Genomic DNA, 22,084 nt, shown 5'->3' with positions numbered 1-22,084 from the left:
TATACTTAAGACACTTTTCGTCCTCCATAATGTGGAGGCAGAGCCGTGTAAAGTGGAGATTTTACGGGGGATTAAGAGCTGGAAGACTCCATGGTTTGGCACAGTGACCTCACGGAGTCTCCTTAATTAAAATACTCCTGTATTTGTTGTGCTGACAGAGAGAGAGAGACAGATTCACAAAGCCTAAAATAACTCAACTCAACTAGATGATATTTTTAATTAATTAATTAAATTAGATTCTTATATTTTGTCCAGGTTGGATTGCATTTGTGTTTCGTGTTATGTGTATATTGTTTGATATAAAATTATAAAAACAAAATGTGTAAAGCTGTGGTTTGTTTACTCAAAAGATTTAAACTGTGTGGTAGGCTTGTAAAATATGACTTCATACTTCCAACACCCTCGTGCAGCACAGGCTATTTTTGTTTTCCCACCGATAGTTGATCCGAGGCATCATCAAAACAATAAGTCCTTGATTTCTTTATACAATTTGGATTCACAGTAAAGGCTTGAGCTCCGAAATTATCTTTTAATAAGTAGGAATCACAGGATATTTCCCCCTAAATCTCGAATATTACAGAACGGTCATATTCACATGGCTATAGAAACGTCTAGAGTTATCTAGAACAACGCAAATCTCGCGATAACTCCTTGACGAGAAGTCAGTTCCACCACCTTGCTGCTGTACTGTATATATGTCTATGCTGCAGAGACACCGGTAACAGACAGCCGTGTGGATTATGACTACAAGTTGCTCTACTTAACACAGAGCAACAACGCTTTTACATCAATTTAAAGCGGAACAACTCGTTTCTATTTGTGTTTGTACAACTGTAGATACCGTTATAGCTAGCAGACAGTCTGAGGATGTCAGTGGTGGGATTTGACTTGGGCTTTCAAAGCTGCTATGTAGCTGTAGCCCGAGCCGGAGGGATCGAGACAGTCGCTAATGAATACAGCGACAGATGCACACCGTAAGTACCTAAACCCAGGTGTTATTGATTGGATTTATGAGAGGATGGCTTACGAAGAGAAGGTTTTTTTATTTTCTAGTTGATTGCAGCTTTACTTACAAGCTACCATTGACTCTACGGTTAACATATCCTCTCAGTAGGAGTATATTAGTTACACATGTTTAAATGTTTTCAACATGGAACCGTCTCGAATTAACGCTAGCTAATCCCCAGTGTACATAGCTGGTCCTCCCCATCGAGCAAGCAGCTAGTTAGCTAAACTCACGGGGTTTTTAGTACCGTTACTGTACAGTTTGAAAAACAGGGCTTTCGTTGTCCGGAAAACACGCGTGGGCGGTGTGATTTCCCCCCCGTTACAATTGCCGTCGGTCATGTCTTGAAGGCGAAAGCCCCGACCAACCAACCGGTGTGCGCCGTGTGGTGAAACCGTGCGTCTTGCGTTTACGTTCTCATCTATGACGACAGCTTCCAACAGCTTGTTGGAAATTTCTAGCAAGTTGTTTGCTCTAAAGATATAACTGTACTGTTTGTATTGCGCTTAAAACAATGCATTTTTAAAGAAGGTTGTCACCAAGCTCTTTTTTTATATATCTTCTAATTTTAGCTCATTTTTCTGACACGGTACACTTTGTACCCACAATGTTACATTTCTTTAAATTATCATAATTAAGGTCTTTAGGCTAATGATGCACTTGATTGCACTGAAAACAACATTTAAGCCATTGAGGATGGATGTATTTACAGTATTATCATTTTTTTTTTTACTTGTTGACATTATTATTATTGTAAAATGAATAGGAAGCATATACTGATGTTTTTGATGACTGTAAGAAACTAGTCATTACTGAAGCAATTAGTTGCATTATTTAATTTGTTAATGGCATGAGAGATAATATATTTTGATCAAGTGATTAAATGTGCAATTTCAAGACATCAGTTTGCTCTCTTGTAATAGGGATGTTTTAGATTTTCTAAATATTTAATCAAACAAGTATAATAGTTTTTTATCTTTTTAATTTTAGTTTTATGGAAATGTTCCTCTGTCCATGTTTTCTGCCCTTTACATCACTAGATGTAAAGGGCAGAAAACTTAACAAAGCTTTCTTCGAAAAAATATTATGATCTGTCTTGGGTAAAAAAAAAAACGGCAATCGTTGCTGCTGCAGACGTGGGAAAAAATCTGTCCCTTTTTATGTGTGTTGGGCTCAGAAATGTCATGTCATGTGTAGGCATAACTTAATTGGTAAATCTGTCTTGACTCGAGGTGTATTCACAAATAGGTGGACAACACAAACCACTTGCTCGTGATGGCATGTATGTTGTAGCGTAACATTGTCGTTTGTTGTCCTCCAGCTCAGTTGTATCGTTTGGACCACGAAATCGGTCCATAGGAGCCGCTGCAAAGAGCCAGGTAAGATCAGTTCAGTTGCTCTGTTGACGTCTTTGGAGTTCCTTGTAATTAAATGCAGAAAAAGTTGAAACTTTTTATTTATTGTGTTTTCTCCTGTCATGTCCAGGTGGTGACCAACTGTCGTAACACGGTGCAGGGCTTCAAGCGATTCCACAGCAGGGCGTTCACAGACCCTTATGTCCAGTCGGCCAAGTCTAACTTGGTGTACGACCTGGCACAGATGCCGTCTGGAGCCACCGGCATAAAGGTAAGATGAAGAATATCACGGTGCCTCTGCTGTAGTAGAGATAACATAGGTAACCACAACTAGCTGGAGAGAAAGATGCAGTTATTTACAACAAAATATCAAAGTAATATATGGGCTAGCGCATTCATCAACCGGGTGCTGTGTCCTGAGCTAGGTCCAGATTAAAAGGGACAGCCGTAAGAAATCAAAATCCTTCTCCGTCATCTTTCTTTGTCTGTCCAGTCCTCTGTGCTCTTATCCTAAAAACAGTCTCCCGTACCACTGTCTTAAACTATTGTATATTTCGTTGGCATTTTATCTCCTGTAACATTATTCTGCGGAAAGAAATGATCATTGTGCTGTGTCTCTGAACCTTTCAATTAGCTGATTGCATAAATATGAATGTTGCTAACCCTTGGTGCCATCAGATTGAGTGTGTCAGACTCTTGTGTACGGCTAGCACGCCGTAAACACACAGCCCGCCATGTTTGTGTGTCCCTGTGGAGATAATTAATGTGAATCCTCAGAAGAAATAACAAATCAGAGAAGACCTGTTGTTGCCCACAAAATCAGTTTTCAGATTGCATAATGACACATTATGTACACATAAGTTTACATAAGTTTTTGTGGGGCCTGTTTTTAGGAGCTTTTAATCTGTTGTGATGAAACTGGCGGACTTTTTCATTATTATTTATAGCTATTTACAGTTATCTATAAGCTATTTAAACAATTTGCCTCAAGAGTGTTCACCTTCCAACTGTTCCTCAACTCTAGGTCATGTACATGGAGGAGGAGAAAGTGTTCAGCATCGAGCAGGTCACCGGCATGCTGCTGTCCAAGCTGAAGGAGACAGCTGAAAGTGCACTGAAGAAACCCGTAGCAGACTGTGTCATCTCGGTGAGCATTTGCGCAGCGGTTTCACAGCTTCAGCAGGGTGTCTGACAACCTATACAGCTTCTGAAAAAGACTTGTCAGTACAGTGCATTCATTTTCTTTGGCTTTTTTCTTGTGGCAACACATCTTAGCTAATTGGCTTTAAATGTCTAACGGGTGTTAATTTACTTGTTGGATCACGCAACGTTGCTTTTTAAAGATGTGGCATTGGTGTGACTCACTTTACTTACTGTACTTCAAGGTGTTTAAATGTATTGCCACCTGTTCGTGTGACATGTTGAGCTCTAAGCACTTCACCAGGTGTTTAAAAGCTTGATTTCCTTGTTGGTGAATAGCGGTCTGTGTTTCTTGCTGTGCTCCGTATATGAATTCAGCGAACGGCATCTGTTATGTAATGATCTCACACAGGGAGGCTGTTCCTTTCACTGGTCCTTAATCTACAGCTTGCATCAGCCCTAGAGATGGATAAGATGTTATTATTATTACGGTGGCCAAGAGCTAAATTTAGACCTTTTCCACAAGGAGATGTTTTGTTTTGGCTCCCGGAGTAACTGACTCGTCGACGTCATCCAGATGATTCAGGCCATTCATGCATCAATAGTGTTCAAAGTGATCATTCACACAGAAGGAATAAAGGATATGTTTGAACCGTTTTGACATCTTTGGCTCGTTATCGATGCCTTACAGTGATGCCATGTGCGTACAGTTAGTTTATTAGAAATGCTTCCAATCAAATCCCTCATCTGCATTGTTTTTCCCCTCCCAGGTCCCGAGCTATTTCACTGACTCGGACAGGAGGTCTGTCATGGATGCAGCTCAGATCGCAGGCCTCAACTGTCTGCGGCTAATGAATGAGACCACTGCAGGTATGTTGAAGCACACTGTTATCTATGCAAGCATTTTATTTGTATGTATTTGCATTCTCGTAGTTCTCTGTAGGTCAGATGTAGTTAGCGTAGTTGTGTGCCCAAACTGACACACACGATGCCGGTTTGTTGCAGTGAGTCTGGCGTATGGCATCTACAAGCAGGACCTGCCGGCTCCAGAAGACAAGCCCAGGATAGTGGTGTTCGTGGACGTTGGCCACTCGGGTTACCAGGTGTCAGTCTGTGCCTTCAACAAGGGAAAGCTCAAGGTGAGGAATGAATCATTTGTGTGCCCACTTTGAAAAGCAATACTAGGAAAAGGTTTTCAGGGGAGGGGAGGATGAAACAGCCCTAAGATGAAGCAGCTTTTGCCAAAAAGTTTTACATTTCTTTTCTCATGTGGGCATAGATAAAGCAGGATGGTAAGCAGTGCTTACACCAGTGAAAGAAAGTCCATTTTTTTTCGTTGTTCCTCACATGCATCCTAGACATACAGCTGTGCATTAACTATGATTATGAAATATTCATCCAACCCTTTCTCCACCGTCAGATCCTGGCCACAGCGTTCGATTCCGAGCTCGGTGGGAAGGCCTTCGACGACATCCTGGTCAACCACTTCTGCGAGGAGTTTGGGAAAAAGTACAAGCTGGACGTCAAGTCCAAGCCCCGGGCGCTGGTCCGACTGTCCCAAGAGTGTGAGAAACTCAAGAAGCTGATGAGCGCCAACTCCTCCGACCTGCCGCTCAACATTGAGTGCTTCATGAATGACATCGACGTTTCCGGTAAACTTAACAGGTGAGATGCAAGATCCCTTTACCGTCTTTTTGACTTTCCTTTCCCCATTGACTCATGTCTGAATATTATAGAGAGCTGCTATAAATAAGCACGAATTTAAAAAAAATGCGTTGTTATAATTAGAAGTGCCTTTTAGCGGTACTCGGTGTGTGTGTGTGTGTGCGAGTCTATTAATAACCCTTCATGTGTTCCCAGAGGTCACTTTGAGGAGATGTGTGCGGGGCTGCTGACCAAAGTAGAGGGTCCCCTTCGCAGCGTCATGGAACAAGCCAGTGAGTGCATCGGGACTATCCCTGTCAGCACGTGCACACTCACACAGTATTTAACAAAGCCGTGGAATAATACAAATATATATTTAGTAGTTTTGTTTAATGTGCTTTCACCAAAAGATATAACGTTGAAGAAAATATAACCTGAATGTCATTTTTCTGCAAACAAACACAAACGTTCTGTGCTGTTTGCGCTCACAATGTTTTGATCAGAGTATTGATTCAGCTGTGATTCTGTATGCTTTAACACGCCTGTTTCTGCAGAGCTGAAAAAGGAAGATGTCTATGCGGTGGAGATTGTGGGCGCGGCCTCCAGAATCCCATCCATCAAAGACCGAATCAGCAAATTCTTCGGCAAAGAGCTGAGCACCACCCTGAACGCAGACGAGGCCGTGGCTCGAGGCTGTGCTCTACAGGTACGGCTCACCTGTGTGACTCACACTGCAAACTGCTGACAGCTGTGGAAGTAGAATGGGAGGAATATGACATGCATGCACATGTATAATGTTTAAGTCACACAACTTATTTGTTGTTAATGCAGGATTTGTGTTAAAACATTTTGCATGTGGTTTTCTCAATTGTTTTTGTCATTTTATATGCAATTATTTATAATAAAAAACACCAAACATTTGATGGTAACCAGCTTCAAGGCAAAAGTTTGAGCTTTAATAACGTGTCTTTTTCTCCTCTCCTCCCCAGTGTGCTATCTTGTCACCAGCATTCAAAGTCCGAGAGTTCTCCATTACAGATGTTGTCCCCTACTCCATCTCTCTAAAATGGAATTCAGCCGCTGAGGAGGGACTGAGGTAAGATCTCTGTCCCCTGAGAACATCACATAAGGAGTTGTTTTACTTCATGTTTGAATCTGACTGGGTGAACAGGGGAGTCCATCACACCTGTTTACTTTGGACATCACGCTTTACAAGATTCTGCAAAGCCAATACTTCAGTGTTGATATCGGCTTCATGGGGTTTGAGCTTTCAGGAGTTTACTTTGCTAAACCTCCTCCTGCTGTGTGTTTTTACAGTGATTGTGAGGTCTTCCAGAAGAACCATGCGGCTCCCTTTTCCAAAGTGTTGACGTTTTTCCGGAAGGAGCCCTTCACCCTTGAAGGTTACTACAGCAGCCCCAAGGAGCTGCCCTACCCCAACAGCACAATAGGTACTGCAGGTTCAACGCCACAACAACACAAGTGCTTCACATGAAAAAAGCTGTTCCAACTTAAAAAGTAGTTTTTGGGAAACTTTCGTAATTAATAATTTTTGTTTTTTTGTTTGCGATGCAAGCTTAAGTCCAAAGGGTGCCAGTTATGAATAACTTAGAGACACTTAACTTTTTAACTTTGAGCTCCGTGTTAGATTTTTTTTGCTCTTATTTTTTAATGGTGAGCACGTATCCAATAATCAACCAACTCTATCCGGCCTTTAGTCACAAGATGTTCAGTTCTAGTTACAAAATTTCAGAGATGCTCGACCAAAGCTCCATGCGGAGCCTTCGTGCGCGACCTGAAAGCCACAAAGACGCCTCGTGCCGGCCTTACTACAGCAAGCACAAACCAAGCAGTAGTTTCCTCACCCCTCCGCATTTGACATAAAAAGGTATTCTCACATATTCTAAACTGTCGCACCTTTCTCCGCCCTACAGGCCAGTTCTTGATCCACAATGTGGTTCCTCAGGCATCTGGGGAGAGTTCCAAAGTCAAGGTGAAAGTTCGGGTCAACGTTCACGGCATGTTCAGTGTATCGAGCGCCTCGCTCATAGAGGTCATGAAAACCGCTGAGGGGGAAGAGGCGATAGAGACGGACCAGCCAGCAAAGGAAGAGGAGGTGTGTGTACTCCTTGTATTTGCACTGTGTGTAAGAGAATAAGACACACACACACACACACACACAGGTTTTATTCTATGCTGTTTGCTTTGTTTCGCCTCAGAGATCTCGCTCACAGTCTGGCCGCACCTTGGTTTTTATAAAGTCAGTAATGTCATCACAATGGAATTCAGAGTTCTTGCCTTAACAAGCTCCAGAAGACTTAAATGGGTTGCATTTCTCTCTCACTGATGCCTCCTTTGTCATTAGTTTGGCATTTATTTTGGTTCGCTCGTCACCATTTGCCCTCCAGAGCCAACTGTTTGACCTTTTTCCCCAAAGTACTGCATCATAAGTGTTCTTCTGGTTTGAATGTCACTCAAAAGACTGCGAGTATGAACAAAAAAATGATTTTGTTTTTGTACCAGCTACAAAATGCAATGTGTTATCTTTAATATGTCTTTCATTGTGTTACCGTGCGTCAGAACAAAATGCACGTGGACCAGGAGGATCACAAACACCAGTCTGGAGACAACGCAGACAACAGATCAGAGGTCGAGGAGATGGAGGTAACCCTGTGCATGACGTTAAGACAATCACCATTATGCCAATACATGTTCCATACTATATGTGGCAGAGTCACACTGCCTCTTTTACTTCCTTCTTTCCCTATTTCCATGCTAAGAACGTAGGAAGGAAAGGAGAAAGGAATAAAGTATGGAGAAAGGGAAACATGACAAGAGATTATCAAGTTATTGTCAGATTCCAGTACGTGGCTAATAACCAGTGGAGAATAATTGAAACAGTCATCGACTGAAGCACATGTTAGACATTTACCACAGCCTTTAGCTACGTCAGAGGTAAATGTTTTATTTGCACAGACTAAAATGATTTTCATCTCTCATTTTTCAGACAGCAGAAGACGCCAAGCAGGCGAAGAAGAACGACCAGCCCCCTCAGGCCAAGAAGCCCAAAGTGAAGACGAAGACGGTGGAGCTGCCGATCGAGAACAGTTTGCACGGGCAGCTGTCGGATGACGCACTAAACCTCTCTGTGGAGAATGAGGTAATGTTCTGAAAATCACCACCATTGTCTAGCAGGCGCTCACGGTATTTGTCTAAGTCATGTGCGAGTGAAACTTACTAGTACAAAGAACAAACACTGTTGGTCACTTTATAATTTACGTTAATGATATAGCAGCTGTGTTTTACCTAATAATGACCTAATAACAACATCGTACTCTAAAACTTCTTTCCACATTGTTATTTAAGATTTATAACAGGTGGATTTGTTTTTTCGCCACCACAGAGCTTTTTAACTTTCCCTTATTTACTTTACAAGGTTTAAATTTGGTTCCTTGGGTGTCAGCATCCACCAAATATAATTTAATATTTAATGTCCATTTGGTCCATCCTCAAGAGTTTTGTGTGTGCCCTTTTGCTGACTCAGTAACACCTACCTTGTGTCTCTTCCAGGGGAAGATGATCATGCAGGATAAGCTAGAGAAGGAGCGGAACGACGCAAAGAACAACGTAGAAGAGTATGTGTACGACATGAGGGACAAACTGCACGGGGTCCTGGAGAAGTTTGTGAACGAGGCTGTGAGTATAGATCGCACTTCAGACGCACGTTAACGGACATTAATCTATTTCATGTTTTGTTCTGTTTGTTTTTGTACATTGTGGATTTAATCTTGCTCCTTGTTTGACATGTAGGATCGTGACACGTTCTCCTTGAGGCTGGAGGAGACAGAGAACTGGCTGTATGAAGACGGAGAGGACCAACAGAAACAAGTGTACATTGACAAACTGGCTGAACTGAAGGTACCCAGGCACGCAGTGCGTCACTGGACAGCAGTAATAATACTCTCATTCAAAAGGGAACTTGTAGATTTTAAGAAGATGGTTCACTGGGCAGTCATTTGACCAGGCACCCTGCTTGTTAAAATGACTGTGGTTTAGAATATATGTTTATCGACTGTATTCTGTGACTGTCATAGAAAGCTGATATTCATAGTTCAATATTTGAAATAGGAGAATGGCTTCATCCTCTACAATATCACTATTTCTCAGAAGTTAATTGGTTTATTTTGTCCCGATGAATACGCCTTGTTATGTGTTTTGTCTTCTGACTAAACGTGATGTCGTCCCTTTTCTACAGACAATGGGCCAGCCAATTTGTGAGCGATACATGGAAGCTGAGGAGAGACCAAAAGCTTTTGAGGAGCTCGGCAGACTGATCCAGATGTACATGAAGATCGTTGAAGCGTACAAGGCAAAGGTAGCCTGGCACGGAGAGCGAGTGTGTTGACTAACCAAAGGCTTGCTTAGTTTGATAATGTTGGTGTTGTATTAGACATTTTAATAACAGTTCATGTCGTTCTATGTGAGGTTATTTATGAAAATCGCTGTCCTAATTTACGTGTGCTTCTCCCAACAGGATGAGCTGTACGACCATCTGGATGAGCTGGAAGTGACTCGGGTGGAAAAGCAGGCGAAGGACGCCATGATCTGGATTAGCAGCAAGATGAACCAGCAGAATAATCAGGACCTCACTCTGGAACCAGTGGTCAAAGTCGGAGAGATCCAGGCCAAGATTAAGGTACCGAGAGTGCATTCAAGGCACACACACACACACACACACTTGAAAATGTGAAGGTAGCTTCACCAAATCCACTCCCTGTAGATTAGTGATTGGTTGTAGGAATCAACGTAATTTAAAAACTGATCGAGTGAGCAGAACCTGGTCGCTAGAGAAGAAATTGCTTTATTTAAATCTTCCTCTGACCAATACTTCCTTCTTCCTTGTGCAGGAGCTTTATTCAGCCTGTAACCCCGTGGTATCCAAACCCAAGCCCAAGGTGGAGCCTCCCAAGGAGGAGAATACGGAGAATGGGCCAGTCAACGAGCAGGAGGCAACCGAGAGCCAGTCATGCAACTCAGACAAAGCCACATCTGCGGGCATGGAACAAGGAGCGGCGGAGAACAAGCTTCCTGAAATGGACATCGACTAACAGTTGCAGCTGCGACCTGAGTTTCACCTCCGTTTGTCCTGCTACTCGCTGTCGTTCTTCTGAGATTTATATCGACGACACTGAAAACGCAAACGGCAGCATCCCTAATTAATCGTGTTCATCAGCCATCCTCATCGGCATGTCATTTCTCTTTTTGTTTGATGAATACAATGCATAATATTATTAATGAATAGACTACTTTACGACATAACAGTTGTCTGTGTCGGGTGGAAGCTGCTTTCTCCGTGTTGCTTTGATGGCCATTATGTTAAAGATTGTTTAGTTCAGCATTTCCTGAGCACATTTAAGGTAAGAATGTCAGATTTGAAGAATTGTAAGCAAAGTGGCTGTGCAGAAGAAAACTAGTAATACACAACGTTACAATGTAAAGTAATGCAGTGTGTCTAAATGCCGTAGAGGTACTGATAAACGAACATGGACTGTTCCAAGTTGTACATGACTTCAAATAATTGTAACTGCTGGATTATGATGTATTTAGTTTAAAGTTGAGGAAGACGTTTTTATTGAGTTCACGTGTACTGTATGTTGAAACTAGATACTATAAGTTACTGTCATGCAGTATTTCATTGTTTGGCTTTTCTCATTCAAAAGCGATGGTCCGTTGGTTCTCTGGTAGCCTTGTACTGTTTTTTTTTTCTACTTAATGGTGTGAGCCAACAAATCTCCTTCTGGGTGCTGCTGTTGTTGCTGCATCACCAAAAAAAAGCAAAAATAAACCTTGAACAAAAAATAAAAGGAATAGACATTTGTTGCTATTAGTGGACGATACCATAATAGGTAAAGTGTACTAGGACAGACAATGATGAAGCACTGGTCACAGTTTCATAAATGTTACTACCGGTTTTCTTTATCTTCTATTTTCACAAATAATTGAGCGAATATATGGCTGAATAAACAACATCTTATGTTTTGGCTCGCTCAACACTGAACATAATAATGGACACAAGTTTTAATGCATGTAAGTTTATTAAAATAAATATATGAAAACCAAATACCGGGCACCACAGAGGTGCTGCTGCAGCAGAGAGAGAGGGAGTTGAACCATACCTTAGTCGGCACAGGTGCCTGCAAATCAGGTGATCCAACATATAGGGCTTAACAGGAAACTCCAAAATAAAACAGGATTTAACAATCATCAAAATAATTGTCAGGTGCTGACCTAAGTCATGCAATCAGTAATCAAATATAATAACAATAATAAAGCAAGGAAAGCATTTAATATTGGATTTATCTGGTATTTGATAATGTGAATATAATAAAACTAATTAAATAAAGTTGGTGTCAATGATTTAACTTATACTACAATGTAAGATAATAAATACTCAAATATAAAATACCCTTAATTAATAAATAAACATGAAAGGATGTGTCGCTATTAGCGTGGTTTGAATGAATTAAGCCTGCAGTGCATGAACCACCCAGCAGGCGTCGCTGTCACACCCACACTGCCTCCAGTCATGCACCAGTCAGAGGGCAGGACTCACTAGTATTTGGTCTGAAAAGGTGAGAAACGCGTTATTTTTCCACATATGTTCTGCGTCACCGCACTTATGTTAGTATGATGTAGCTTAGCTCAGAAGTACGGAAGCAGTGTTGCCACGGTTTGATGTTGTCACAGAGACTGTAGCCATAGTCACTGTTGACATCAGCTAACGTTGCTAGCTAGCTTAGCACTGCTGCTAACTTAAGTTTCCTAGTTCGCTAGCTTAACTTGTATGTTGGCGGGAAAGTTTGCCAGTTTTACCCATGTGTCCAACAACAACACGCATCTTATTTTGGCGAGATACACATTTATGAATAATATCGACCATGTTTTAAAATGAATAAAGTTTACTTTTTGCTAGCTAGCGTGCTAATAACTCTGAGGCCACAGGCTGTAATGTTACGTTATCTAAAGGCAAGCTGACGCTCTGTGACGGCGAAGTTGCGACACCATTAACGTAGCTAGCGTTCTGCTTTGACTAAATGGGAATGCACTAACTTTAGACTAAATAATCAACATATGACAGGCTAGACAAGGTGTTGATAGTAGCTCGTGATAAACCGGTATGTGATGTGTGGTAGTTTGGTCCTGGCTAACATCCTTGTGTTGCTTGTATTGTTATCGTTCTTCAGGAATGTAAATGTCCGAGGACAAGGAAGCCCAGGAGGATGAGCTGCTTGCTTTAGCAAGTATCTACGATGAAGAGGAGTTCCACCAGGCAGAGTCTGCACAGGGGGGAGAGATCCAACTCTGTCTGGAGCTCCCTCCTGACTTCAAAGTTGTTGTCAAAGGTACAGCTGTCACTGAGCTGTTGGATGTAGTCGGCACTTCTCACACTTTGCCTTAGGTCTATTCCGTAGATGAGGCACATGTATCGGTCTCTCTGTCACTGTGAATGTAACTAAAATCTTCTCTGTGTGTTGCAGGAGAGAACCCCACTGAGTATTACGTCTGCTTCTTACCTCCTTTGGTGCTCAACTTTGAGCTTCCTGCAGACTATCCATCTACGTCCTCGCCGGTCTTCACTCTCAGCTCTAAATGGATGACCAGAGCACAGGTGAGGATCACTACGTCACTGTACAGGTTTGGTTAAGTATTCAAATTGAGAGTCGACTAAGGAAAAAGCGAGTGGCTTCACCTTGAAAAAGGAGTTATTGTCTCCTTACCATTCATACACTCTCAACATCTGCTCCATTGTACCTCCTCAGATGAGCTCCCTGTGCAAACGTCTGGACGAGCTGTATGAGGAGAACCAAGGCTGTGTGATTCTTTTCATGTGGATCCAATTCCTCAAAGAGGAGGTTCTGGACTTTCTGGGCATCCAGTCTCCTCTTGAAGTCATCAGGGGAGGAAGTAAGGCGTGTGGTGAGCGCAGGAAAACAGACCCAGCAGCCACAGGTACAGTGTGTGTGTGTGTGTGTGTGTGTGTGTTTTGTTAAATTAATGTAGTGTTTTTTGTTTTTTTCAGTGACTAATATGTTTATCAATTTCTATTTCTTCAGCTCTGACGCAGAGTGGGAGTCATTGTGAACACGCGGAGGAGAAGAAAAGAGAAGCGAAGAAGGAAAAGTCTTCGTTGTCTTCTCAAATGGACCCGCGGGCCGTCTTGGTGATGGACCCGCGGGCTGACCTCCTACCTCAGCTCCTGGACTTTGACGAGGAGCAGCGCCAGAGGGTGTTCGACAGCAAGGTGTTCGGCTGCGGGATCTGCTTCGTGGAGAAGCTGGGCTCAAACTGCCTCTGCTTTAAGGAGTGCCAGCACGTCTACTGCAAGGCCTGCATGACGGAATACTTCCAGATCCAAATACGGGACGGCAACGTTCAGTGCCTTAACTGCCCTGAGCCCAAATGTACCTCCATAGCCACACCATCGCAGGTAAAAGAGCAGCAAAGTCGATGTGTGTCTGTGAGCTTGTCTGAAGATCTAAGTTTACCCGTATCACTCTGTCTTCATCTCTCAGGTGAAGCAGCTGGTGGACGAGGAGCTGTTTGCCCGTTATGACCGTTTGCTGCTCCAGTCCAGTCTGGACCTCATGGCCGACGTGGTCTACTGTCCCCGCCAGTCCTGCGCCACCGCCGTTATGGTGGAGCCGGACTCGACCATGGGGATCTGCTCGGCTTGCCAGTACGCCTTTTGCACGCTGTGCAAGCTGGGCTATCACGGCCTCTCCCACTGTAAAATCCCTGCAGGTAATGGAACTGGAAATACATTACATGTGTCAATACAAGACTTATGTTCTGGATCTGGTTCTAACACGTTTAATTAACTGTTACTTCATATTTTCGGCATTTTTTTTTGTTCTAAATTCAGTATCAAGTTATCTTGATGTACTGCATGTCTGTATGAATGTGAGACTTAGTCCTGTTTTGTCATGTTTCATTCTATTTGGCACTTTATGTTGGACATCAACAGCCATCTAAATGCTCTACAGTTATGCGGATTAATAAAGTTACATTTTTGAGATAATCTCTTTGGGTAAAAAGAGTTAAGACTCTCATGAAATTAACTTATTTGCAATATTTAATACTAATTGGATGGTGTATTTTAGATATCACTGTGACTGTTAACTAAGATGTACAGTTGTAATGTTCAATTCTGGAAGCTAAACACACGTCAAAAAGTACTTTTTTCAGGTACTGCAATGGTGGAATATTGCAGAAAGATGGTTGAGGAGTTACATTTTATTCACGTCAACAACTGACTTTCTGTCCCCGTTTCCTGCCTCGTTCGACAGATGAGTTGCGTAACCTCAGAGACGAGTACCTGTCGGCCACCGCTGTGGGGAAAAAGTTCATGGAGCAACGCTTCGGGAAGAGGGTGATCCAGAAAGCAGTGGAAGAGTCCTTCAGCAGAGACTGGCTCAATGAGAACTGCAAATGCTGCCCGCGCTGTGGAACCAATATACAGGTCGGGCTGTGACTTCACCACCAGGGGGCACTGCTGCCTCTTTAGAAAATGAAACAAACATTTATTCTATATATCTATCTATCTATCTATATATATGCTATCATCTCTTCCATACTGTCCCCTGAAGAGCCCCATGTTCATTGTGTCTTTCCAGAAAGCGGACGGCTGTAATAAGATGACCTGTACCTCCTGTAAACAATACTTCTGCTGGCTGTGCCTGGGCCTCCTCAGCAAAGTCAACCCGTACATCCACTTTAACCACCCACAGTCACTCTGTTACAACCAGTGAGTGATCTTCTCTCTGTTCACCACTCCAGCCAAGTAGTCACCGACGCTTAGTGTACATCTCTGACGTCTGAACTCTCTTTTCCCTGTTGCAGACTCTTCCAAGGTGTGGATCTCGATGAAGACGATGCCTTCTGGAGCGATGAGGAGGACTGACGACCCCCGCGCCGCACCTAGCCGCTGTATGCTCCATTCGAATGCACTTTATCCCCCATAAACCATCACTTCACCTGTGACACTAACTATGCCTGCGTCAGCGCACAACAGTGCAAATACAACATGTACCGTGGTGCCACAAGATTATGTTTTCAGGCATCTTGGGTATAAAACATTCAATGTCTGTGTGTCAGTTGTTCATGCTTAACATAATGACAGATTTCATGTACATAAGGTATTCAGGAAATGGAAAGAACCCTTTTAGTTTTAATCTCAGAGAGTAACGGAGGAACAACTGTGGACATTTTTCTTAAAAACATCAAGAATACATTGTTGGTGGTAATGAATCTTATAGATATGATGTCATAGGACTGGACTGTTATTTCAAAAGAGAACAAAAAAGAAATGTAAGTCTCTCTCTCTCTACTCTATTCTAGATATCTACTCTCCGAAATTGGACTTTTTCATGATGAGTTTCGACATTCACAGTAATGATCAACAGGTGATACTGGAGCCACTGGTCGAGGTGTTTGCTTACTATTCGCTATCAACTGAGCGTTGCAGCAAAAAGAATAACTATGTTTGCTCTTCTTTGTCATATTCAGTATCTACCCGCTGGCTGTTTCTCTGTCGTGTGTCAAAACTATGACGCTAACTAACCGCTAACTCTTCTTCAGACCAACTTCCAGTTGTATTTAGTGAATTTAAAAATCTAACTGAGACACACACACACACATGATACAGGATTAACATAAATATAGGAAAAACCTGTGGATTAATATCACGGACATAATTACAGAAATACCTAGGTTTTGTTGGTTGACTACCAGAATGGTAGTATTTGCTTTTTCATGATGAGTTAATTTACAGAAACGCGCATTTGCACGTGATACGATTGAAATCAGGCTTGTTGGAAAGAAGAATTTTTATGAGATTGGTTTTGGGAGAAAGGGTTTCAAGTTGGTCCGTACAGACTAACGGAGGGCACCGCAGTAATTGTTCATGACAGTCGGTCCTCTGATGGGGTTCCTGGGATTGGGATTATGTTGTGTGTTGAGTCGTTCAGGGACTGAGGTGTGAGAATGGAGACCCTCACTCGGTAAAACAACCCCGATACACACCCTCCTTTGCACAACTTGTTACTTGAATGTTGCCAAAGTTAAGTGTCAAAGAGAGGCCGTATGATCTTGATAATGTCTAGAGATACAAAAGTATTTTGTATAATGTTAATTTATTTTTATTATATATATTTAGTTTGCATTTGATCAAAAAGGAGTCGGTCTCATGGAGGCAGTTCTGTTTGAAATTTAACCCTTAAATCTGTTCTTCATCAACGTTGAATGATTTGCTCCGCACTGCATTAAAAGTGCAGACTGCTTTAAACATGGATGCAGGTGTGGTATGTTATGAAGACAATCATTTGCTTTAGAATGCACACGGATCCACCTTCCCTTCAGTGTCGCTGTCACTTCATGTCTCATATAAGAAACATGTGAAAACAGGACCTGCAGATTTCTGTTAAAATTCATTGGGCATAAGTTTTGTCAAAATAAATGTTCCCACTTTACAGTTTGTCGATGAAACTCTTTTGACTTGTGACCGAAAGACACAAGAGTTAGGCCAACGGTATAAAGTTGAGTAACAAAGAAACTGCATTCACAAAAGTATAGCTGTCAAATTCGTTAGGTTTGTGCTTCATGCCAGGAAGAAACACAGAATCATGTGTAAAATATCAAGAGTTAAGATCGACAAATGAAACTGCAAAATCATAAATGTTAACACGACTGAGAATTTTCTGTTGGATTAAAAAGAAAAACCGAGCTCTGTGTCGTGCTTTAAGTGAGCTTTTAGAACACCTTGTTACCTGAAACATGACCCACATTTGCCCTGTAATCCAGAGGTTACACTGTGACAGCAAGAGAAACAATGCAACACTAAAGAAACAAAGGGCCCACGTTTTAGCCTGAGATTGAAAAGAGACGACAACATGGTGTAATCCCTTTGGCTAGAGTTGCTGACAGGGGACAACCCTTTTAAAATGGCCCCTCTCTCCTGTCCTGTCCCATCCCCGTGACCCCCCTCCCCCCCTCCAGCCCCTGCTTGTCTTTCACCACACACTGACTGACTGACTGACTGAACTGTTACTATGCCCATAAAGACACCTGCTCTCAGGAAACCACAAGCAGCAGCACCTGACCGACACTGAGGAACCCCCAAATCACTCGTTCTTTCCTTCCTTTTTCTGAACCAGAAACAGCAGGACGAGACTCAAAAGTAATAAGGTCAGTGGATCTCTGATGTGGTGGCTGATGGGAAGCGGCCCGGGGCCTGGATCCCAGAGCTCGGTGTCGTGGATGTTCTGTTGTCGGACATGTTTTTGTGGAATGCAGTGGTGATGTTGAAGCTGGATGGATGAGCTGTCTGGCTGGGGAAGCTACTATGTTTTTACAATGCTGTGGACTACACATTAACCTGATGATCGCCTTTTGTGATTGTGTGTAAAACTTTATCGATCAATTTGTCTATCTATCTAAGAAGCAGGTGCTAAATAACTCTAAAAGCACTTTTACTGTGGTATTTCTGATACGATGGCTTTCTATTATTAGTCAGATAAAAATTCTGAAATGAATGTAAAAACAAAACTGAAAAACAACTAAAAAGTCTGAAATAGTCAAGTAAACTATCTTAAGTACAAAAATCTTAAGTATCTTAAGTACAAAAAACGAAAAAGTATCAAATTGAAAGTACCGGTACACCTCAAAATTGTACTTTAGTTCATGGAGTAAATGTGCTTTTTGTTACTGTCCACCATTGTTAACACCAAGCTGTATTAACTCTCCCATAGCAGACATCCACTGGGACCAGACCATCCATAGCTCATCCACTGCGGGACCAAGAACACAACGGAGCGGTCGCATCATGATTGAGAGTGACAGAGAGCTGTCGGCCATGGTGCAGGAGCTGTGGGACAATGACATCAACAGGTTCAAACCCGGAAAAGACTACAGGATCTCTCTGCAGGTGCACCACACGTACACACTCTCAGGCATGAGGCCTTCATTAACCATGGCTCACAGCTTGTTATGTGTAGTTTAGTCGGTGCCGAAGACATTAACCTATATACCCAAGCTATATACTTTATACTTTATATATATACTAGATACTTTGTATGTGCTTTCCAACTTTAGTATGAAAAGAGAAACCCTACTGGAGAGGTAAAGAACATGTGACAGGGAGCAATGAGGATTGTGGGGAATGTGGTCTTAATCTCAACCGCCAGCTCAGATTAGACACCAGAACATTTTGATATCTATGTTTGGTTCTGTTGTTTGATGTAGCAGCTTTTCTGTATCACCTGTATATATATATATTTTTTACTGTTAGGTGGTTTGGTTATTGTTTTACACTGTGGCAGTGCATCCGTGTTGCAAAAGTATCTCCGGCGGCATTCGCAGTGCACGAAAGCAAGCAAATAAAGCATCTGAGATGTGCCATAAATACATGCACGAGTCCAATTATTAAGTTTGAGTGGTTCTCTTCCTGCTGCAGGGCAAAGCTGGAGACAGCATGGGCATCAACGACAACAATGACGGAGCCGGGTATCCTCTGTTTACATTTGTCGATGAGAACCTTTTCAAAAAGGAGACTTTTTTAGGTAAGTGCATTAAAAGTGAATTATCCTTTCTTCATCGTACGCAAATGCTGCGTCAAAAATGTTTGAATTGACGTAATCTCTTCACACATTCCACTGTACTGTTTGATACTGATCAAACTGGTATCAAACTGATACCAGTTTGATACCATCCTCCTCGCCTCCCCTTCAGAGTAAAGCTTCTTCATCTACTCATAATCTCCTTATGACGAACAGTGGCATGTTGCATAACCACAGAGCATGCGGAGTTCACTGCGCTGGGTGCAGAAACATGCTCCTCTATAACCACTGGCTTCTTTAAATCTTCCTACGCGTGAAAACTGCTGAAGAACGCTTCATTCGGACAATTCTTTTCTCAGGATGTTTCCGCAGATTTATGCTGTGTATCATGTTGTCCTCACACAGAGGAGTTATTGGAGAATTATGTAACAGTTGGTAATCAGAGTTCACTCTGAGGCAGCTGCCCTCATGAAAAAAAAGGAGGATTTTCCATGGTCTCTAGCAACCTGCTTCAGCTTTCATAATTGTCATTATATCCATGTCCCAGACTGAACACAATCCCTTATTGAAGAGTGTCTGTGTTTGTTTCTTCAGCCTTTATCTCCCTGTTGGATAACTATGTGAGTGACACCGGCGAGCCAGAAATTGTAACCCCTGAGGAGGTGGCAGAGAACCACAAATTCCTGGACTCCATCATTCAGAGTCCCACTATGAAGGTACCTGCTGGGACGTTTGGAAATAACCCTTTAAATAATCCTATAATACAATTAAACTGACTCTCACAATGATTGAATTAGTCTACACACATGCTACAGACTCTGTGAGGTTGTACACAGACACAGCTTTGCTTTTAGCTAAATGCTAATGCCAACATGCTAACATGCTCTCCATGACAAAGCTAACAAGTTGATCGATGTTTAGCATGTATAATGTTCACTATGTACAGTATCTTAATGTAGCAAGTTAGCATGCTAACATTTACTCATTATTGCCACCAAAAAAGTACAATAGAAGGCTGATGGGGATATCATTAGTTTTGCAGGTGGTATGTTTTTCACCTGATGATGGTGGAAGATGAAAAGTCAGGGGGGGGGGGGGGGTCATGAAAGTCTGTAAGATTGATTGTCTAGGAACCATGAATGTCTGCACAAAATGTACTGGCAATCCATCAGATAGTTGTTGAGACATTTCAAATGTAAATGAAAACATTTCACTAGTAAATTCTTATTTGTTTGCAGCTAGCTCATAAATACCTGGTCGAGAAGCACCTCTCTCCAAAGGATGAGACACAATTCAAGGAGCAGCTGTACAGGATCTGGTTTGAACTTTACGCGAGGAGAGGATCCAGCAAGTGGGTGGAATCTGGCACAGCACCTAAATATAACTTCACCCGTGGAATCTGGCACTACGGTGGTAACCTTCTTACTGTGAGAAACTGGCTCTGTCTAACACATCCAGTCAGCATCGCGGTGAACTACTGAAAAATGCATAATTGCTGCACGTTCAGGAAGGAAACAGCCACTAAGAACCACACTTTGTCCAAATGGCACACAAGTTAATACAATTTAGTCGTTTAAATAGATGCCAAGACGCAAAGGTTAGAGTTCCATCTGCCTTTAAATGAACTGAGCCTACACTACATCGGCTCGACAACAAATCAGCCAATGTGTCTGCGTGTCTCCCACCAGGCCTGACTCCTCTGGATTTGAACATGTGTTTGTTGGAGAGACGAGAGGAGGGAGGACTGTCATCGGCTTTCACAACTGGATCCAGCTCTACCTGCAGGAGAAGCTGGGACACATCGATTACAAAGGCTACAGCGTCAATGCAAATTCACCCCAGGTACGGTGTAATTGTTACTTTTTAAGTTGGACCTCGATGGGGGACTGAATATATGTTCAGCACTGCTGTATCTGTATTGCATATCTGACAAATCTTTCTTCTGTCCTTTCTCGTCTCCTCAACTCCTCCAAAGTTGACTTGCACTCTTTCTCTAATCTCTTGCTCACATCATCGTTCTTGCACGGTGATGAGAAACCTCACATCCTGCTATGACCACGTTTTGCCTTCTCTCACTCTGCCCAGCTCTTTCTATCCCGAGTCTAATGCAAATTTCTGGGCATTTTCGGGCCCATTTTCTATTTAAACATGGCAAGGAGTCTCCTGTAGTTTAGCACTGGACCCAAGGGACACCATCATCTTCAATATTACTCATCACCTGCCGATTCTTTTTCTCTCTCTCTCACTGCAGCCCGACGAGAACAAACACATCCTGGCCCTACAGTTCAGCTGGAAGGACGGTATAAAGCCCAAGGGCAGCATCTTCATCGGCGTCAGTCCCGAGTTTGAGTTCGCCCTCTACACCCTCTGTTTCCTCACCTCGCCCAACGAGCGCGTCAGAGTCCAGTTCAGTTTCTACGACGTGGAGATCGTTTGCCACCACTACAACCAAAAGCACATCGGCACCACTTACCCTGTGCTCCTTAAGTACCGGAAACCTACCTAGTAACTTGACTAGTAATCAGTCTGAGACATAACTTCTCCAACACTTGAGCATGCATACAAAGTGTGACAGGTGTTGTTGTTGTCTTCTTATTTTAGATAAAGATACAATAAAACCTTACAAGACCAAATTGAAATTGTTTTTATTGCTGATGCCGAAAGAAATTTATATTTTCTCAACTCTCTCTCTCTCGCTACATGCTTCTGTATTCAAATGATACATTAAAATATAAATCATCCCCACAATTACCAGTTGCAATATTAAAATGACAAACACATTAATACGCCAATAATTATAATACAGTAACATGATAGTTTGCATTTTGCAAAGTGAGTGCTTTTCCTTTTGATACTTTAAGTATATTTTGATGCTAATATTTTTGTCTTCAGTACATTTTTGAAGCAGGATTTTTACTTTAAACTGAGCATTTCAGTGGTATTGCTAAAGGATCTGAGTATTTCATCCACCACAGATGATTGACTTTTACTCAGTATTTAATCTTCCTTAGTATTTAAATTTCCCCAGCGGTTAGACTTTCCTAGCTGATTCTGTCAGTAACTTGTTATAGATAGTGATAGTTGTTTCACTTTGTTCCAAACGGGGGCGGTAAAGGGTTTGTTGTGGCCAATGACGTCAATCAATTGGCGAGCAAGACCTTTATCAAGTTGGCAGGAATGAAGAAGAGATTATCCGGTTACGGTTTCAAAATAAAAGCATCAGAACTTTCCATATTTCAACAAAAATGATAACATTTCTTAACGATAAAGATGGACTGAATATATATAGTAGCACAAATGTAGACTACATTGTACATCACAAAAAA

General features: G+C 42.1%; 3 protein-coding genes across 7 annotated transcripts; all 3 read left to right on the top strand.

The window, feature by feature from the left end:
* The first annotated feature begins 684 nt into the window (after window positions 1-684).
* hspa4a (heat shock protein 4a) lies at window positions 685-11,009 on the top strand. The gene is made up of 19 exons (XM_076102632.1): window positions 685-974; window positions 2,328-2,385; window positions 2,492-2,632; window positions 3,386-3,508; window positions 4,272-4,371; window positions 4,507-4,640; window positions 4,922-5,166; window positions 5,362-5,438; window positions 5,700-5,851; window positions 6,135-6,241; window positions 6,463-6,596; window positions 7,080-7,261; window positions 7,726-7,809; window positions 8,153-8,305; window positions 8,716-8,841; window positions 8,956-9,063; window positions 9,401-9,520; window positions 9,680-9,841; window positions 10,053-11,009. The coding sequence occupies exons 1-19, from the start codon at window positions 868-870 to the stop codon at window positions 10,251-10,253; spliced, it is 2,514 nt and encodes an 837-aa protein (XP_075958747.1). The 5' UTR covers window positions 685-867; the 3' UTR covers window positions 10,254-11,009.
* A 676-nt stretch (window positions 11,010-11,685) lies between these two features.
* rnf14 (ring finger protein 14) lies at window positions 11,686-16,926 on the top strand. 3 transcript variants are annotated; one of them, XR_012956352.1, is made up of 10 exons: window positions 11,686-11,777; window positions 12,390-12,548; window positions 12,684-12,814; window positions 12,966-13,155; window positions 13,260-13,633; window positions 13,719-13,947; window positions 14,493-14,665; window positions 14,820-14,950; window positions 15,046-15,271; window positions 15,544-16,926. XR_012956352.1 is itself a non-coding variant. In XM_076102634.1 (10 exons), the coding sequence occupies exons 2-9, from the start codon at window positions 12,398-12,400 to the stop codon at window positions 15,104-15,106; spliced, it is 1,440 nt and encodes a 479-aa protein (XP_075958749.1). In that variant the 5' UTR covers window positions 11,686-11,777; window positions 12,390-12,397; the 3' UTR covers window positions 15,107-15,132; window positions 15,544-16,926. The 3 variants fall into 3 exon arrangements, 2 of the variants coding, with proteins under 2 accessions (XP_075958749.1, XP_075958748.1); XM_076102634.1 differs by having other exon boundaries at window positions 15,046-15,132; XM_076102633.1 differs by having other exon boundaries at window positions 15,046-16,926.
* Window positions 15,544-21,391, top strand: endou2 (endonuclease, polyU-specific 2). Of its 3 annotated transcripts, none has more exons than XM_076102637.1 (8): window positions 15,544-15,608; window positions 17,358-17,388; window positions 17,955-18,127; window positions 18,656-18,761; window positions 19,353-19,474; window positions 19,997-20,109; window positions 20,447-20,600; window positions 21,010-21,391. In XM_076102637.1, the coding sequence occupies exons 3-8, from the start codon at window positions 18,026-18,028 to the stop codon at window positions 21,262-21,264; spliced, it is 852 nt and encodes a 283-aa protein (XP_075958752.1). In that variant the 5' UTR covers window positions 15,544-15,608; window positions 17,358-17,388; window positions 17,955-18,025; the 3' UTR covers window positions 21,265-21,391. The 3 variants fall into 3 exon arrangements, with proteins under 3 accessions (XP_075958752.1, XP_075958750.1, XP_075958751.1); XM_076102635.1 differs by having other exon boundaries at window positions 17,952-18,127; XM_076102636.1 differs by having other exon boundaries at window positions 15,548-15,632; window positions 17,952-18,127.
* The last annotated feature ends 693 nt before the right edge of the window (window positions 21,392-22,084 follow it).

Source organism: Anarhichas minor, unplaced genomic scaffold (genome assembly GCF_050575085.1).
Source record: "Anarhichas minor isolate MPS153535 unplaced genomic scaffold, ASM5057508v1 ptg000027l, whole genome shotgun sequence".
Classification (NCBI taxonomy): domain Eukaryota; kingdom Metazoa; phylum Chordata; class Actinopteri; order Perciformes; family Anarhichadidae; genus Anarhichas; species Anarhichas minor.
Note: the sequence above shows the minus strand (reverse complement) of the source record. Positions and strands in the feature narration are given on the sequence as shown.